This window comes from Hevea brasiliensis, chromosome 1, assembly GCF_030052815.1.
Source record: "Hevea brasiliensis isolate MT/VB/25A 57/8 chromosome 1, ASM3005281v1, whole genome shotgun sequence".
In the NCBI taxonomy this organism is placed as follows: domain Eukaryota; kingdom Viridiplantae; phylum Streptophyta; class Magnoliopsida; order Malpighiales; family Euphorbiaceae; genus Hevea; species Hevea brasiliensis.
Window position 1 is genome coordinate 120,109,341 of NC_079493.1, and position 21,197 is coordinate 120,130,537.

The following is a 21,197-nucleotide window of genomic DNA, read 5'->3' on the forward strand; positions in this document are numbered from 1 at the left end:
AAAATGAAAAAAGATAAAAAAAAATAGTATTAGAATGAACGATTAAGTCTTTCTCGAAATATAATATTGAGAAATTTTTTATTTTTTTAAAATTTTGATTAACATAAAAAATTTTTAATGTATTTTTTCATTTAAGGATACTTCATCTTTTATATTATTAAAAATAAAAAAATATATATGAATTTTTATTTTTTTATTATTAATTTTTGAATGAAATCGTTAATATTTTATGGAATATATATATATATATATATATATATATATATATATATATATATATATATATATATATATATATATATATTCACAAGTCGGTGGCAAGCAAAGAGTAATGTCTTGAAAAATTCTGTGGGTACAACCAATGGCTTGTTATTCCCGGCAGCAACTTCTATCAGTAGCCGCCCATGCTGACCATGGCCATGCCTATTGCCTTTACACTTGCTGTAAAAGCCAAAATGGCCACACTCTTGGGGGGGTTTTCAATGTACAGACGCACTAGCTAGTGTTTGGCTGTTATATTCCAAACAAATGGACAATTATTCAATGTAACACAATTGTTTTATTTTCTTGATTATTGGGTTATCAAAAGAGATTTCAATACCAGAACACTGCAACACAAATACAAGTGTGTAAAAAAGCCTTCGCTCTTGCAAAGGTCCTACTTAATCCCCATCCTCTTCCTTATCCCCAAAACAATATCATAAAACTGGAGCTGGTCATATAGAGTCTTGGAAACACTCTCCTTCTGCAAGCATCTCTGAGCCCAGTCCACGATCTTAGGGCACTCTTCTATCATGCTGAAGTTTCCCAAGGTCTCAAATGCGTAGAAGAAGCTATAGAATGGAATGAATATTAAATCAACGTAACCGAAGCTTTCACCTCCAAAGTATGGCTTGTCTCCAATCTCTCCCTCCAAAATTTTAAAGCATTCAATGAGGTCCTTCCTTGAAGCTTCTTTCGCTTCCCCTTTTGATGTGCACAGCGTGCTTCCAATAAAATAAATCTGTAGGTAGTCCAATTTGCATTATTTCAAGAAAATTAAGATGGTTGTTTAATCCACCAAGCTCAAGAATTTATAGAAACGGAAGAGGAAATTAACTAGAGGGACTATTTAACTCACCTTCTTGTCGACATAGTCAGCCCAGAACAAGGCATCTGCTCGACGGTAAGGATCAGAAGGCAACAATGGAGATTTGTGGTTCCAAACCTGATCAATATATTGGACTATTATCATTGATTCGCATATGGGTCTGCCATTATGGATCAAGACAGGTATTAGCTTGTAAACAGGGTTCGTCTCAAGAAGAAGGGGGCTCTTATTGGCCAAATCTTCCTCTCTAGACTCATACCTTAATCCCTTTTCAGCCAAGGCTATCTTCACCCTTGCTGCGAATGGACTAGGTTTGAAATCCAGTAGAAATAGCTCCTCGGACTCGGCCATTATTGCAGACAATATAAGCCTCAAGGGTCAAGACAAGCTTTTATATTGAAGTTTCTTGTCCTTGTTCTTCTAGCTACTTCAAATGTTGTCATTGCCTACATCAGCGTTCAAACTAACCTTTGCTTGTAGAACATATAATAATTTCTTTGATTACATGCATTATATTAAACATATAATAATTTATTGATTATTGGAAATAGATTTAAATACCAGAACATGGAAACAGAATTAATGTAAGGGTGGAAATCATTAGAGTGTCAAGAAGCTGTCTTTGCTCCTTTATAGGAAGGTCCTATTCAACCTCCAAATTCTTCCTTATTGTTGATATGGGTGATTATGGGGTTCACCGTTGAGAGTTTTAACTCATGGATTCAGCATTAATCGACTTGTTGATCATTTAGGACAAAATTGATTCATCCTGTGTCGTTCTCAACGATGATTTGCCATTCTTTCTTTTGACTTTTCAACTTTGGCATAGTCAACTAGCGAATCCAATGCTGACATGACACACTCTGATTCAGCAAAGTTGCTTGATGCAAATTCTTTGGTCTTGTGAGCGACAAGTCAATATGTAAGTGGGTTCAAAATATTATAATTATCAAATAATTTTATTTAAAAATTAAAAATGAATTTATATATGTGTTAACCTCAGCAAAATATATATATATATATATATATATATATATATATATATATATATATATATATATATAATACAAATAAATTTTTTTTATATTGTCAAGTAAGCTTTTAAATTTATTATATTTATGTCAAATAGTAATTTTAAATTACATTTATTGATGATAATTTTTTCTTTACATTTGAAGTATTTTTACTTTTGTGCTACAATATAAGATTATAAATTTATCATATTTATGTCAAGTAATAATTTTTAATTAAATTTATTAATAGTATTTTTTTTTATATTTCCTAAATTGTAATGTATAATTATTATATAATTTAATTTTTTAAATATAATACTTAAATAATTTAATTTTATAAATTTAAATATTAAAAAATATTAATTATTAAATATAATTATCATTCATTATTATACTTCCTAATTTTTAGTTTGAAAATGTCAATAGCAATAAAATCAAAATCCACATTTACTTTAAAGAAAAATTAAAATAGAATATTTTTTAAAATATTTACTATAATTAAATTTAATATTTAATTATTAATGATTTGTCAATCATGATGTTTAATTTTAAAATTTAACGAATATTATCATAACTCTCTGGTTATTACCATAACTAAATATTTAATTTTCTCTTAAAATATCTGCTCCAAATTAGAACTAAGTATCATGAGATATTTAAATATTTATAAAAAATTAATAATTAAATTTTTTAAACATATCTAATAATTAAAAATAATGTCTATTTATTAATTTTTAAATTATATATTTTTAAAAAAATTTACATTAAATTATTTTTTTGTATTTTTTATACCGTTGTAATATATAATTACTAAATGCAAATATCATCCATTATCAACTTTCTTAATTTTTAACTTGAAAACGTCAATAACAGTAAAATTAATACCCATATTTACTTTAAAGAAAAATAAAAAATTATTTAGTATAATATTTTTAAATACATTGATTACAATTATATTTAGTATTTAATTAATGATAATTTGTCTACCCAAAACGTTTAATATTTCATTAAATCAAGAGTTATATTATTATTATTATTATTATTATTATTATTATTGAAGAATAATTTATAATCATTAAAAAAAAACTTATGACTATTAAAACTATTAATTTAAATTAAAATTATTAATTTAAAAGTAATTGTCAACTTATTTGATTAAAGTTTATGGCCAACATTTTAAAGTTCTAATATTTTAAAAAACAATGCTAAAATTCTTTTGATTACAGAATAATTTTTTTTTTTGTAATTAATAATTATTTAATGATCTAATTAAATCTAATCTGAATTTTCTCTATGTTTTACTTATAAATAATTGATATGTTTTGTTGGTTGACACACACCAAGCTTTTTTCTTCTCATCAAGTATTGTTTATTGCTTTTAAATCCTCTTTTAATTTATTTCATTATTTTTATTATTTCTTTTCAATAGGTATTAGAATTGATTCACAAATTTTTTTTTTTTTAATTCTTATTTTAGCCTTTTCACTCTATTAAGCATAACAAAATTAAAATATTTTTTTTCAAATAAAGAGTTGAACTAATACAAATTATGAATTAAATTAAAATAATCAAATAAAAAGCATGGCAAAATTAAAATAAAATATTTTTTAAAATAAATAGTTAACTAACAAAAATTATGAATTAAATTAAAATAATAAAATAAAAATAAATATTATATTACAATCAATTAATATAAAGTCAATATAAATTCTCTATATGAAATCACCCAAATACACAATATACACTTTTTACACAGTTAATGCAATTTTTCTTAGAAAGTTAAGAGCTACCTTAGCAGTCATTTTTTTCTCATTTGTTTTTTTTTTTGCTTTTTTCCATTGGATTATTTTTTTATTTTAATTAAATAATTAAATTTTTTTACAGTTGAAAAATGTCAAAGAAACATAAAAATAAAATTATATCTAAATTTTGACACTAAATAAAAAAAAATAAAATATATACAACAATTTGATTAATGAATCAAATATTAAAATAATCTAAATTTATAATTTTATTAGATTATGTAGCAATTTAGTATCACTTAGTTTATGTGAACGATAGCATCCGTAAATTTTAAATTATTTTTTAAATTAAATAATATTACTAAATTTTAAACAAAGTAATTACATAAACTACCACTAATTTAAGTATAAAAAATTAAAATATATATATATATATATATATATATATATATATATATATATTAAATAATTTTGCCATAAATTAATTTAAAAATCCACTATTAAAACAAAAAAAAATAAATTAAATTAATTAAGTAAAAATTTTAAATAGAAATAATTTAATAATAAAAATTTATTTTATATATATACACTACCGTGTATAGCATAGGTGTTTCACTAACTTAAATCTCACTCTAAAATTTTCCTCTGAACTTATTAAGCATTGACTGCTTGACTTAGATATTGAATTTAATAATAATTATTCAGTAAATGGTTTATTTTAAAGCATAGTTATAATTAATTTTGATTAAATCAGTGAATCGAACTTTAAATCAGTATAAATATTTGATGGTTAGATTAATAAATCGATATGACCCAATTAACTTACTAATTTAATTGTTTAATAAAAATAATTTTTATTTTTACTAAATTAACGAGGGAAATTGACTCATAAAAATTTTTTAAAGTGAAAATCATATATATATATATATATATATATATATATATATATATATATATATATATATATATATATATATCTTATTCCATAATAATACTATAATTTTTTTAAAATAATATATTATTTTTTAATATATAATTAATATTTTATAAATATTAAAAATTTTTATGTATTATATTACTCAAATACATTTATATAAAATTTAAAAATATTATTAAAATTTATGTACATATAACTTAATAAATCTTAAAATTTAATTTTAAATACTTAAAATTTAATTAATTATATTTATATTAATAGACATTATAATTAGTTAATTTTAAATTAATTTATATATTTAACTAATGTTTTAATAACCCCTAGTTGAAATGTCATCAATCCGATAACTCTGTCTACCCAACCTGCAGGTTTAATAACGCCGTTTTAAACTAAGGAATCAGGTCCTTCTTCGAAGCTTCTTGGGCTTCACCTTTCGGCTTGTGAAATGGGTTCATCTTTACAAGAAAAGGGCTCTTGTTGCTTGAATTTCTTATCTGCACTCATACTCTAGTCCCTTTTCAGCCGAGGATCCCCACCTCGCAGTGAAAGGTAGTGGATGCAAATCCAGTAGAACTAGATGGTCAGCTTGGGCCCTTAATTGTTGCAGAAATTAAGAAGAAACGATAGATAGTAGATATAGCTTTTGTTTTCCCACTGCAATATGGCGGTCAAATGTTGTAATTTTTTCGAAGATAAAAGTTTTCCAAAGAAGAGATGAACTATGGATTGGATTTGTTTACCAAAGCTGAAATCTCGTTCACGAGAATCTTCTAATTTTTGGGTTTTCTTCCCCAAAACTTGTTCTTTCAAAGTTCAACATCATTTCCTCTGTTCTGTCACACACTCTTACATGCTGTGGAATTGATGAAAGATCAGCACGAATATGGATCGTCATACCTTAATACAAACATGAACCTTTCTGAGATCCAATGAAATAATGAATTAGATAAGGACCTTGAATATGGATCCTCATACTTGAACACGATGACCTTTATGGATTTCGTATTCAAATGTATGCTCTTCAGACCTAAACCTCAGGTGTTTAGTCCATTTCAAGCAGAAGAGAATCCATCGTTCTATTGCACAAATGCTATTCCTTGCTTCTTCTCTTCCTAGCTAATTGCTTCTTCTTCTCTTCCTAGATAGGTTAACAAGAGTTTAAGACCCAAATTTTTTAAAACACTTGTGGGTCTGAATAGCCTTTCCAATTAAAATTTGATTCTTTTTCAATTCTCCTAGAACTATTATAAAGATTTAACCTTCCCCGTTTGGGATTAACACGTTAACAATCAAGAGTCCAGATCATATCATGTAATAATGATGATGATGATGATGATGATGATGATGATTGGGCAGTTAATAGGACATGTATACCCAAATCTTGATTGACCAATTCCATATTATTATGTCCTAATAAAAAGGCAATGGACTGCTCAAATCACTCTGCTCCATTAAAAATTTTTAGTGCAGTAATGTTAATGTAATTGAAATAACTTACTACCTATTGCAATAGTTCAACAATCAGAAAAAACTTCTGAAATGGTACCCTGAATCTGAATTTATATAATAGCCATGAACATGTAGAAATATGTACCAGAGAATATTATATAATGTAACAATTTCCAAGAATTAAACAATCAGAAATTATCTAGAAGATACTACTAACAATTTCCTGGAACTAGAAGAAAGCAAATTAATAGAGTAACCCGATAATGTTATCACCTATGCAGAAATCTTTTTCTTTTCTTTTTTTTTTCTTTTTCTTTTTTTTTTTATCTGTTTTCTTAGAAAGAATACTAAGCATGCAAGCTCTCAGAACCTAATGTCATTTTCGTTTCATCTATTTCCCCTTAAGAGCTGCAAACCGAGCTGCCAAATATTCGTAATCAGGCAGGTTAGGGTGCACATGTCCGGTCTCTGACTGTAACGAAACTACTTGATTTTGCCTTTTTGCTGCCTTCGTTGTACTTGCTTCTTCTGCTTGGTATGCTTCTCTACCAGGTGGAAGAGGCAACTCATTAGATTTTGTGTCCTTGCTGTAATGCATCAGAAGCTCATCAATCATCTTGTCCTCTTCTTCCCTTTCATCCACATCATCAGCTTTCGAGATTCTCAAAACCCTTTCGGCCTCAGCTTCTTTCGCTGCAATTGAATTAGCCTTTGCAAACCCACCATTTTCAGGACTGACAAATTTTTCACGGCCTGGCGGTGGCTTCAATGGTCGTTCAATACTGCCAACATTTTCATGACCTTTAGGTGAGTTCAATGGCATTGCATCACTGCCAAAATTTTCATGACCAGGAAGTGGCTTCAATGGTCTCCTTCGAACCGATCTTGGTTTTGGCTTAGCCTCACTAATCAAATCGTCTTCATCAAGAACATTGCCAGTTGATTTTCGGGGTTCTTCAATCTTGCTTTCTTCTTTCTCAACTTTTGGTTTGACATAAGGGGAAGGAATGAATCTGTAGTAAAAGGGCTTCTTGCTATCTACTTCATCCTCCGAAACACTTCCAACTGAACTTGAAGTAGCTTGTAGGCTATCAAGGTCACTACTATTTCTCCTGTGAGGAGAAGTCACTTCATCTTCACTGCTGCAAGGCAGATTATATCCCTCATAAATGGCATTCTTCCTTCCACTAGATGCAAGTTCGGTTTTGTCTTTTTTCAGCAACGTATCCTCCCCCATGTCATTCACTTTGTTCCCAGCTTCAGGGCTTGTTCTCTTAGTGATATCATCATCCTTGTTTTTCTTCCATTTGTTTCCATCTTCATCATCGCCCTGGAATTCTCCTTTCGGGACAATATCATCCTTGCTTTTGCGACGACAATGCCTATTCTGGTCCTGCCAAAAAATCACACATGTTATGATTATCTGGGGAAGAGTATCCTCAAATGTAGACAACTTTGCAGGGGCAGGTGGGAATGGGCAGGAGGCTCACCTCTCGAGGAGGCTTGAAGAGTTTCTGTTCCAAAGACTTTGAATTCCATTCTATATTGAATTCTTCTGCTATATCATGCAATAACTGAAGCTTCAACTCCTTTGTGGTAGATTTAGGCCTCAATGTCTCAATAAACTGCACATCATCAATTTACTAGATCAAGACAAACTACCAAGACAATCACAAAAACATGAAAGTATCTATATTGGAGTTGATTTGTCAATTTTACCTCTTCATTAACAAAAGATTCATTGGATGTCCCATATCTTTCAGTGAATAGAGTGCGAAAATCTCGCAATTCTGGGAATTCAGAAACTCTTGCTGCAGCATATATTAGAGATTGTACAGCTTCTTTACATTCCTCAGGGCATTCCCTGAATCAGAAACAGAGTGTAAGCGAAACTAAACTCATTAAAAATATAAAATTTGAGTAGAAAATTGGATAGCACCACACCTCTGTTTATTAATGGCAGAAAGATTGCTGGATATACATCCACAGAACTGCTCAATGAAATTGTAGCAAGCTATCATCTTTTGCTCAACCAGAAGCCCATCAGCCTGCATCACCATCCCGTTAAAATCTATAATAAGCTACATGATATGTATGGTATCCATCAGCCTGAGCATACACCTATTTGACATAATTTACTTGAAACAGATGTCGCTTTATGCTCATCCCTTTCAGGATCATTTATTTTTTGGCACAAAAACTACATTTTCACGACCACAGTTGTATCAGAAAACACAAATCATAGACAGAGGAGGACATGTGCATTAAAACATAGAAGGCAAGACATGCATGAGCAAGACAGCTGAACATGCCATTAAAGGAGAGGCACATATGAATCCATGGAGGCAAAGAGAATAATTGGGTCCCATATGCAGTTATTTGCTGGTGCAACATGCATATAAATGGAAAGGCCATGAAGAAGACGACATTAGAAACAGGCAATCGCAATGTGCCATATACAAATAAAAGACGAAAGAAGCTTAGATGAAATATTTTTATCGCTTTCCGGTAATCTGAATGACAGACAAATTGCAAGAAACAGAGAAAAAGCAGAAAAAAGAAGCGTGTTTCAGAGGTAAATAAAGATGGAAATAACGTTAATCAAATTTGATATTATCATCAGAATTTGCAACAAAATGGAAATTGCAAAAAAAGAAAACAAACCAATCCAAGAAAAAAATGGAAATATAACAATTGCATTGAAGTTCCAGGCTACCATATCAAAATTCCAATAAAAATTACTCGAAAAGAAAACCCTGAACCTATAGATCTTCACCATTTTAATTATAAATCAAGCGAAAAAAAAAAAAAAACTGACCCTGCAATAAGCATTATAATCAAAGCCACTCCTGAGAAGCTCAGCCATATCATTCTTTAAGAACCTTGCCACTGAGCTCTTCTTCTTCTTTAGCACCTCGAGTCGAGCTTTTGCCATCTTCAACAGCGACTTGCTATATAAAAATTAAAAAAAAAAAAAAATATATATATATATATATATATATATATATATATATATATTTTGGAGGTGGATTAATATCAGTCAACAGAATCAAAAAGATTATTAAAGGGATGGGGAGAGACCAAGGAGAAACAGAGCACCAAGAACAAAAACAATAAAGAATATAAGGTTTAAAAAATACCATTTTGCATAGAATTTCGACTTTAATAATCCTCCCAACATTTTGATCTCTTCAATATATCAAATGAAACACAAAACTCTGAAGAGAGACAGAGAAAGAGATTTTTATTGGCCTTTGTTTCTTGGGTTTCTTTTTAATGCACGATAAGGTAAAGAATAACAAGAAAACTGAAAAGAGGGATCAAGAAACACCAAGAATTCGAATTAACAAAGCCACGAAGCAAAGAAACGGAAGCAGAAGAAATGTAGAGATTGGTTCTTATGCTAAGATATGGAAAGAAAAAACAAATAATAACAAAAAAAGAATGGGCTCTTAATTAGCAACAAGAAGAAACTCCAAAGGAGGACATTTAGATGTTGAACAGAACCAAAGAGAGAATTCAGTTTTTATATATATATATATAAAAGAGAAGGAAGAGTGAAAGAGAGGTGGGGAATGCTTAATCAAGAATCTCCAGATTGGCATAAAAAAGGAAGCTCAAAGGCAAGAAACGGAAGAAGCGATGGCTTTGCAGAGAGAGAGAGAGAGAGAGAGAGCCCTTTTTAAGCAGAAAGAACTTTGCCACGTAGAATTCTCTCTTCATATCACCGGAAAGCTTTTGCGCGCCGTTCTGTTGCTCTTTCAATTAAATTAATTACGAAGCAGTGACAGTTGTTGGTTAACGAATTTACTTTAACGCCCCGATGGTTGTTCAAGAATATTTAACAAATAACTGAGGGCATTTTGGGTAAGTACAGAAACAACTTGGAAGTAGAGTCTGTGGACACTCCTCGGCTAATTATTAGATGAATCCGAGCACTATAAAATAGTATTTTTTTTCAAACAAAAAGATAAATTTTTTTTATAATATAAAAAATAAATTTTATATAATTATAAAAAATAATATATATGTATTGTATCTAATAATTTTTCCTTCCCTAGTAAAAAATCATGGAAATCAATCATTGATAAACTGACTCCTAAATTTTAAAGGCTGGCCTTGCTTAACGGCCTGCATGAAACTTTATTAGTATGACAATAATACCTTTTTTTATTTGAAAACAAAAGTTAATTGTTAAAAAAATTCTGAAATTTACTAATTTTAACAATTAAAATTAAAAATTTATATAATTATTAATTAAATTTTCATATTTATTTGATGTTTTAAATTGACTCCGATATGATTGATGTTTCAAATTGGCTATGATAATTAAAAAATTGTTAATATATTTAATAAAGTTTTACGTTAATTGTTATATTATTATTGAAAAAGTCACATAAAAAATTTCAAATTTATGTTAATTACTAAAAAAATTATGAAATTTATCTATTTTTATAATTAAACTCTGAAGTTTACATAATTATTAATTAAACTCTCACATTTATTGATGTTTCAAATTAACTCGACCATCAATAAATTACTAGTATACTTCAATAAATCAAAAAATTACAAATCAAATTCTATTCTGTAGATACAAGTACTCTATCCCCTTTTAATCAACCTACACATTCAAGCTAACATTAACAAAACTTGTTCGCTATTACTATATATATACATATCAACATAATGCAATATTAAAAATAGAGTAAAATAAAACAAAATCAAAATTTTTCTTCTCTGCATGATTAACTCTTTCTTCAAATAAACTATTTCATCTTTTAAATTTTTTCTTTGGTATTTATCAACACTTCAATTCTGTTGTACATATCATGAGTCAGTGTATCATTTTGATTACACTTTTCATTGAGCTGCATTCAGGTTTTAGTGATTTTATTATAAATCTCATCAAACTCTATAACTTTCTCCTTAAAAGTATTTTTTTGCTGAAACAAATGTGTAAGTAACTCATTCTCTTGGCCATTGCAAAGTGTATCAAACCACTAAAAAAAAGTCATTCTCCTAAATTAATTGCTCATTAATATTAGCTATCAACAAAGTTATAAAATACAACTCCTAACCAAAATGGTCAAAACAAAAGCTATTGCAATTACCTGCCAAGCACTACATAATAATGATTTATTGACAGTTGAATCAATTTGAGACATTAATTAAGCATAAAGTTTAATTAAGCAATTATGCAAATTTCAAGATTTAATTGTAAAATTGAATAAATTTCATGATTTTTTGGGCAATTAATCCTGATTTTTAGATTTCTGATATGGCTTCTTTAATAATGACATGACCGTTGATATGGAATTTTCAATAAGTATACTAACGGTTTATTGATGGTTTGGTTAATTTGAGACATTAATTAAATATGAGAGTTAATTAATAATTATACAAACTTTAATATTTAATTACAAAAATTTACAAACTTTAAATTTTTTTTGGTAATTAACCCTTAAAAAAAAGCCTACTTGTTTGTTTTGATGGCAGAATATAGAGCCAAAAGCTCACCACTAGGTTTTGATTAGGTCGCATATACCAAGTAATCAAGAGTGACTTTTCAAATAATAATAATAATTAAGCATGATCATTAAATTAATCCACCGTTATGGACTTAAGGTCACAAGTTGAAATTTTCGTATGGAAATGTTTATATATAATTTGTTTTATATAATTAATGAACTAAAGACAAGCTAGAATGAAGCTTAAGCATATATTAATTACATACAAGGAATGTTGCTTTCGTGAGGGAAATGATACTAAGTCTGCCGTGTGTTGTCAAATGGAAGCATTAACTAATTAATTAAGAATTCAGAATACTAATAGCTATAATTTTCTTTAGTTTTGACAGGGTTTGAACTTTCTTTCTTGCCAAACAGTCCGTTCATTGGCTAGTTGGTCAATATCTTGATGTAAAGTGAGTCACACTTTGAAATTAGATGGTCAAGTCTTGAACTTAATTATTAAGAAAAATAAAACTACGACTTTTTATATGCATGCATGGATGTGGAAGAAGAAAAGGTCAGTCTTATTTGATGCTTGAGCCACAAGGGTAGTTTGGTCAGAAAGATAGCTGGTTGGCTGTTTCCATGTAATTATGAACAAAGATGGACAGAGAATATCATGCAGAAGCGGATGGTATCTATCCATCTGCATGGTTTGGCATTATTTTAGGCTGAAGTTCTGGGTAACCATATTAAATCTCCATGTGTCACAAGCAACATCCACATAATTATATAAATGTTGCTTAACTATTCTGCGAAAATGCAAAGAATCATCATGCAGGCCCTGGGCTGCTGCAAGAAATGTGCCTTCTACAGCACAGCTGTGACCAACATCTACATATTAGTATGTGACTTTGCCTTCCAAATTGCGAAGCAGTTGGGCTTTTATTGAAATTAGGGAATCTTTAATCATAGGTTGATATAATATCTAACAAGAAAGCGATGCCGTGTCCCCCAGTAAAAGCAAGACTTCATTGCCAAAGTGTGTACCTTTTTTGTGCTCTCTCTTTTGAAACCAGGACAAAGAAAAGAAAAGGAGATGCCATATGGTGGATCAACGGGGAAAAAGATAACTTTTCAGTTTGATTTAAGGCACAATTTATACTACCTTCTGATAGGCTGCAACGTGAGAATCTACTCATAAATAACGTAACACCACCTAAAATTAATTAGTTAACCTCTCCATGGTGGTAATTGGCGTTGTTTAATTTCGAGGCACTTGCTTCGAAATTGTTTAAAAAAAAACTCCAATTAATTAATTTTTTAAAAAATTACTTTTTAATCCATACAATTTAATAAAACTAATTATTTAATTTTATATTTTAAAATATATACTATTTAATATATATTTTTTATTTTTGTTAAACTATTTGATCATTTTATTAGATTTTCAGTTAGTCAAATAATTTTAATGTCGATCAAACTACTATTTAATCCCTCTATTTTAATAAAATTGATTAATTGATTCTTATTTTTTAAAAAAATACATTATTTAGTCCATATAATTTAATTTTGTTAACTCTTTAGTTTTTCTTATAATTTTTCTTATACTTAAATTGCTTTCATCCTCTCTTCTTTTTTTTTCTCTTATGCTCCCTTATTTTTTTTGTCAATATTTCTTTTTCTCTGTGCCCATTTTCTTCTCCACCACATTCTCTCTCTATTTTTTTTTTATTTTTTTTATTCGAAATTCATACAAGTTATATGTATAAAAAATTAATTAATTCCTCTAAATTTTCAAGTAACCAAAATAACAATATAAAAAATTTATTTTTCAATAGAGAAAATATAAAAATAATGCCTATAGAATTGAATAAAATTACTTGAATCATTTTTAAAAAATATAAATTCAAATTTAATTTCTACAAAGTAAAATTTTCATTTTCATTTATGAAAATATTTTTTAAAATATTATTTTTAAAATATAAGAATTAATTAATTAGTTTTACTAAAGTAGGAGACTAAATAGTAATATTTTTTAAAATATAAAAATTAATTAATTAATTTTATTAAAATAAAATGATTAAATAGTAGTTTAATAATAATTGATTAATAAAAAATTTTAATAAATGATTTAAATAATTCAATGAAAATAAAATATAAAACTAAATAATATATTTTTTTAAATATAAAAATTACATAATTAATTTTATTAAATTAAAAACTAAAAAATAATTTTTTTTTCTTAATTATATTTCCGTGGGGACGTGGTGGACCTAGCAGTATATATATATATATATATATATATATATATATATATATAATTCGAGGGAAAAAGAAAATAAGAAGAATCCTAGGCACATTGGAACATGGGAATTGGGTTGGAACTTGGAAGCCATTGATGAGTTATGTAATCGTCAAGTTCGTTGAGGTCACACTATCTACCACGGTTTCACAGGTGGTCGTTGCTTTGGGCGGGGCCCTGTAAGTCAAGTGCAACTATCAATTACTTGCACAACATGTTTAATATTGAGGTTATTCCTTTAATCCTTTCATCGCAAGCAATAATAAAATTGGCCTCACCATTTCATTCTTTCCTTTATTTTTCCTTTTGTTATAGAAAATAAATTAAACACCCCAGGATGAATTTTTATTCTGATTTCCTTCCGATGGGCCAATTTAAAAGAATTAAATTTAAGTAATTTTTTTTATCAATTCTTATATTTAAAATATCATCTCTCTATTTAAAAATTAGAAATTTATGATAATTCAATTTAATAATTTTTTTATCAAATTTTAAATTAAAAATATAACAAGAATAAGTATTTATTTTTTTAATTAAAAAATATATATTAAAAAAAAAATATATATATATATATATGATTGTGTGGAAATTTAATTTTATTCTTTTATTACATATAATTATATTTGTATATATTATTAATATTTGCTAAGAAATAGAATAATAAAGAAAAACAAAAAGCCAATCTTTTTAAAAGTAATGTAAAGACAAATATTACAAAAACAAAATTAAAACAAGATTTTTGCATATTATAAGATAGTAGATATGTACACTTCAAAAAAAAATTATTTTAAACTTACTTAAATATTAAGTAATCCACAAATATATTTACCTATAAATTTTATATTTCAGATATTTATCTCTGGACGTAAAGGGTGTATTATTTCACGATGATTTAACATTAAATAAATCTCTTTCCCTTAAAATTAAATCCAATTTATTTTTTCAATGCAACAACAATGAGTTTTAAGTAAAAATTTTAATCAAAACTATAAATATACAGCTACAAGAAACATCTCAAGACCAATTCTTGTTGAACCAATCGCTCTAAGTTCAAGTTTCTTGGAAGAAGATCACTATAATAGAGTAAGGCTGTGACAGGGGGCAGCTGGTTGTGACATTAATGTCACGAGCAGCCTCACCAGTGATCTCAACATCACTGCCTGCAAGGAACCCATTAAAGATTTTAAATAAATTCTTCTGAACTAGTGATGAGAAATAATAGAAAAAAGAATCAATAAATTTTAACTACATTTCGAGTTTAAATTTTAAATTGAAATCAAATGAATTAAAAAGAAATATGATATAGAAAGGGAAAACGCACACATGAACCATAGATATATACAAAAACAGAGAGTAAAGAGAAAGCATACATACCAAAAGTGAGTGACTGAGAAACCCATGTAATTGGGCTGATCAACGGCTGAGTTGCTGCAAACACTGGGCCAATCAATACACAATACAACTTTCCATGTATGCTGTTAGTTGGATGATTTTATTTGTAAAATAGCCGATAGATAAATAAATTAATTTAAAATTTTTTAATTTATAATTATAATAATTTTTATAAAATTAAATTAAAATTTAATAAATTTTATAAAAAAATAAAAATTTAATAATTTTTATAAAAATTATTTATAAAATTAAGTGATCGCTTGTGATAATTAATCGATAAATTTATAATTCTCAAAATAATATAATACAGAATAAATTTATATATTTATAATATAATATATATATATAATATAATAAAATTTATAAAATTACAATATACAAATCCCTAAATGTTTCATCACTATTTAATTTTTTTTCTGTAAAAATCAACTTTAAAGATTGATTTTTCATAGAATAAGTAAAAATTTATTTTATTAAAATCCTTTTTTTTTTTTTTAAGTGGAGTAGATGGAATCTAGTGAAAGTTCTTATCCTAGCTAATAGAAAACAAAATATAATTCAATTCGTCATATTTTTATATTTGACAATTAACTTCATTATGTTGATTTTTTTAATATATTCTTTTTGTTTACTCAATCGAAATGAAAGAAGAAATCAAATCAAGAACATTATTCTCTCTCTCAAAATTTTTTTATTTGTGTATTGAAAAAAAAATTTAATTGGCTTGATTATCTAAAATCATATTAAAATTATTCTATACTATATATAAATGCGGAAAAAGATAGGGAATATTAGTTTTATAAAAAAATGTCTTTCTTTTTTTTAATTCATTATAATTATATATTTATTATTTAAATTAATTTTAATGTTGCATGAATTTTAAATTCTTAATTTTAGAGTTCGTATAAATTTAAAATTCTTAATCCTACTTATATTTAAATTCAATTAAATATAAAATTTTATAAATTCATATTTTATACATGCATATAATTATAAAAATAACATGAAAGTAGTTAATATTCAATAAAAATTTTCATTATAATTTCAATATATTAATACTTAAATATCAAAACTTAATAAATACTTATGAAATGAAATTATCAATTTTAATTATGAAATAAAATGAAAATAAAAAGTAGAATGAAATTATTAATTTTAATAGGCTGAAATATTTATTTAATTATGAACTTAAATAATAAATAAACCAATATTAGATTTAAAGAGTAGTTATACTTAAATATTGAAAAGCAAAAAAATATAGTTGGTACCATGGGGTAATATTAATCCTTTAGAGGGGATAGCATGAATTCATATGAGGATAAGGTCTTTAGGAATTCTTTTGGGTTAGGAGGGCCATGGCCCCTGCTGGCCACTCCCTAGATTCTTCAATGGGTTGTTTCCATGTAATTATGAACAAAAATGGAAAAAGAATATCATGAAGAAGCAGATGGTACCCACATTAAATCTCCATGTGTCACAAGCAACATCCATATGATTATACAAATGTTGCTTAATTATTCTATGAAAATGCAAAGAATCATCATGCAGGCCCTGTAATGCTGCAAGAAATGTACCTTCTACAACACAGCTGTGACCAACATCTAGTATGTGACTTTGCCTTCCAAATCCAAACTCTTATTTTACAATTAATTGAACTTTATTAATTTTAATATTAATTATATATTTAGTGCTTCCTCGCCAAGCAGTTGAGTTTTTTTTTTTTTTTAAATCTTTCATTATATATTTTTTATCAATGAATATTTGATGGATTCTCACTTCTTTATAATAAAAATGATAAATTTAGAATTAATAAGAGAATAGATTTTGGTCTCATAAAATTTTTATTATAATTAATAAAAAAATTTAATCCTTACCATTTAAATTATTTTTTTTTAAATTAAGCAACCAAGGGTGAGTTTATATTCTGATTTTACTCCCTACATTGGTTGGCCTGTTTGAAACTATAAATTTACTAAAATTTCATTTAATTGATTTTTTAATTTTTATATTTGAAAATACAATCAATTTATTTGAAAATTATAAATTTATAATAATTTAATTCAATTTTTTTTATTATTAATTCTTATATTTAAAAATATAATAAGTGAAAGAATTTTATTTTTTAACTTTAAAAATATTTATTTAATAAAATAAAAATAAATAAAAAAAATCATATTATCATATGAGAATTTAATTCAATTTTTTTTTTATTGTATATGATTTATTTCAAAGAAAGCCAATAAATGAAAAAATTAAATTCTTTTAACTTAGAGAGTGTTTGTCTTATAAGCTTTAATAATATATTGACTCATTTGTTTTTATCAATTTTTGGGTTTATAAATTGAGTTTATAAGCTAAAAAAAAAAATAAGTTAGGAGGAACTAATTTTTCATTTCAGTATTTATAAGTAATATATTTATAAATTGATTTGATCAAGTATTTTATTTTTTTTATTTAATTTTTAAAATTTTATCATAAATTTTATTTAATATATTTTTAATTATTTTTAATAATAAATGTGTTTATAAACTAATTTTTACTAAACACATTTAATTTAGAAAATATTTTCCTCCTGTACCAATTCTTTGTCTAACCAAACGCCCTAAGCTCAAGTTTCTTGAAGAAGATTACTACAATAGAGTAAGGTTGTGACAGAGGCAGTTGGCTGTGACATTAATGTCACGAGCAGCCTCACCAGTGACTTCAACATCACTGCCTGCAAGGAACCCATTAAAGATTTTAAATAAATTCTTCTGAACCAGTGACAAGAAGACGATAGAAAGGGAAAATGCACACATAAAATAATAGGTATATGCAAGAACAAAGAGTAAAGAGAGAGCATAAATAACATGACTTGGAAGATTGCAGAAAGTGGTCAGTTGAATGAAGAGAAATGAATGAGCTCATGTTGGATATGGAATTTTCTTTTTGTTTCCCCCCAACTAATTGGGAGAATAAATGTAGTGTTCCACCTGATACAAATTTGCTTTAACTGCCAATCCTCATTCCTCAGCTCTGTTGCTGCTCAGACCTACCATTCTCTCTTTGAGTCAATGTAATGCAAACAATAAGAACTGCCGAATGGGAGTGACTGAGAAACTCATATAATTGGGCTGATTAGTTGTTGAGTTGCTGTCAAAGATTGGGCCAATCCATACACAATACAGCTCACAGCGCATAGTCCAACAGCCCTACGACCTTTGCTAGCCTTTAACAAGTAGCTAGAAACCTATAGCTTACTGCACGATAAAAAGATAATGTTGTTTCACATCATTAATAAATTGGAACTTGTCAACTAAGACTGTTAAATATAAAGATGGCATGGCATGAGAATTCAATTAAAAATAATTTTTAATTAAATAATATAATTTTATTTAAAATTGTGAGATTTTCACTTCGATTAGAATTATATATATAAAATAAAAAAATTGTCTTCTTTTTTTTCCTAAATTTCTTGAATCTATGGGTACCATAAAAAGTGATTGGTTCCCTTAGCCTGAAAACAAGTCTCGTCGACCAGAAATTTTATGGTGCTTCCATGATTTCATGCAAGATAAATACATGGAATAGCAAGTCATTAAAAATTTAACACATAAATAAAAATAATTAATAAAAATAAAATTGACTGATAATTTTTGTTTTTAAACCTATTTTCATATTTATAGGATGCACAATTATTTATATATTTAATTTTGATTGGCTTATTATTTTATTAAAATCTTTTTTTTTTATCAAGTAGATAGGATCTAGTGAATGTCCTTATCTAGGCTAATTGAAAATAAAATATAATTCAATTCCTCGAATTTTCTGCCACATTCTTTCTCTTTTTTTTTTTTTGGTTAAAAATTTATACAAATTTTATGCTTTAAAAAGGCTCATCAATTTTTTAAAATTTTCAAGTAATCAAAGCAATAATATAGCAAAATTATTTTTCAATAGAGAAAATATAAAAATGATGCATAGAGAATTGAATAAAATTACTCAAATAATTTTTCAAAAATATGTAGTTTTAGTCCTAAAATATTAGAAATTACAATGCAATAAATATAGTTAAGCTAAGATTATTAATAAGAAATTATAACTAAACTAAGATTTTAATGAGATAAAAAAAAATTGAAAGTTCTAGCTATATGAGTTGTTTTAAAAAATTCATAAACTTCATTAATTAATTAGCAAATAAATAAGTGAAATTGTGAAAATATAGAAATATTATTAATTTTTATTGTAACACCCATAATTTTTAAATAATTATTTTATATGTAAATATTATTATTTTATTATATTAAATATTATGAAAATTTTGTTGGAATTTTTCTGAATTTTAAAAATCGGGTTTCATTTTCTTACGACAATAGATTTCATTGATTTTTAAAAATTATTTTAAAGACCACGTAGCAAAACTAAAATTATATTTGGACTTCACAAATTTTTTTGAGTTTTCAAAATTTTTGGATCTCATTTTTTGTCATAGGGCAAAGTAAAAATTTAATTATGGGTATCCTGAATGGAACCGACTGAATCGAATCGATGGAACTAATCGAATCGGATTGACCCTTTACTTTTTCCCTCCCCTCTTATGCGTCACGCTGCACCCTCTCCCTTCTCTCCCTTTTTTCTCTCTCATCTCTCCTCCCCCACGTCAGCTGACCACCCCCGGCCCCTCCCCACTTGTTGACACCCCACCTGAGCCCTCCCTCTCCCCTGGCTGCCACTTGGAATGCCAAAAAATTAAGCTAGAAGTCTCTTACAAGCCTGCGCGATCGTTAGTCTTCCCGACGAGATTCCGGCAAATCCGGTCACCAATTGGACCAGATCCAGTCCCAAACCCAATTTACACGTCGAGAGCTTCCATAGACATCAAGCGGATTGTCCAATTTTTATCAGGGAAATTTTTATCTATTTTAGCTTTTGAGCTAAATTTCTCCCAAACCGGGAACCCCACAGAGATTGCGAGAGTACCGGAGTGTTTCACACGACGAGAGCTTCGCTACAATATAAAATTCAAAATTTTTTGACATTGGAAATTCAGTACCTTCGCTTTGCGAAAATTCGATCATCACCTGAATGTATAATTTTGGGCTGAACAGATAGGTCGTCGAAGTAGTTTCAGAATCAAATTGGAATTAAGGTCCTCCCCATCATTTGTAGATGCTCCAGATGCGTTCCAAGTGTTAAAATTGGTATTGATGAGCCGGGTCAGCCTTTCTCCTTTGCTCAGCCGCCGCAGTGACTTTCGGTTAATTTGTGAATAGATATTGATTTTATTTATAATTTTAATATTATTATTATATGTTCACAGTATGCTCATGCATAACTTATAGTCATATGTATTAGTTATTATAGGCATGTTTTGTATTGCATTTTTACTTGATGATTTGATGTGGGTGTTGCCTTGGGTAATTTGGAGCTATGTGCAAGTATCGGTGTGCGTGCGGTGTATTGGTAATGGATATGGGTAGGACGGGCAAATCGGCTTGAGCTAATCTCGCTTGGGACCCGGTCCTTTTTGTGATAAGTCGGGGCGAGTATGGCTTGAGTTGACCTCGCTGACTTCCACATTTGGATTATAAGAGAAAGTCCAGCTCGAGTTGATCTCGCTGGCAGGTCTTTGATTAAGAGAGCTGTATAGGAGATCAGCTCCCATATTGTATTTATATTAATATGACACATGAGTGTGTGAGTGCTCTAAATTATTTTTTGTGTGAGTATTATTTGAAATTATTTGAAATCGCTGATTTATGCTACATTTCATCCTTAGGGATGCATTAGTACTAGATAGTTACAGAAATTATATGTAAAATTAATATCTTACTCTATGA

The 21,197-nt window shown here is 27.6% G+C and overlaps 2 protein-coding genes across 2 annotated transcripts; both read right to left on the reverse strand.

The window, feature by feature from the left end:
- Positions 1-536: 536 nt before the first annotated feature.
- On the reverse strand, positions 537-1,496 carry LOC110651600 (probable glutathione S-transferase). The gene is made up of 2 exons (XM_021806975.2): positions 1,121-1,496; positions 537-1,003 (listed from the first exon to the last, which is right to left on the reverse strand). The coding sequence occupies exons 1-2, from the start codon at positions 1,439-1,441 to the stop codon at positions 659-661; spliced, it is 666 nt and encodes a 221-aa protein (XP_021662667.2). The 5' UTR covers positions 1,442-1,496; the 3' UTR covers positions 537-658.
- Positions 1,497-6,349: 4,853 nt separating this feature from the next.
- On the reverse strand, positions 6,350-9,830 carry LOC110651056 (uncharacterized). The gene is made up of 6 exons (XM_021806244.2): positions 9,372-9,830; positions 9,050-9,182; positions 8,176-8,279; positions 7,951-8,095; positions 7,722-7,856; positions 6,350-7,624 (listed from the first exon to the last, which is right to left on the reverse strand). The coding sequence occupies exons 1-6, from the start codon at positions 9,410-9,412 to the stop codon at positions 6,623-6,625; spliced, it is 1,560 nt and encodes a 519-aa protein (XP_021661936.2). The 5' UTR covers positions 9,413-9,830; the 3' UTR covers positions 6,350-6,622.
- Positions 9,831-21,197: the final 11,367 nt, after the last annotated feature.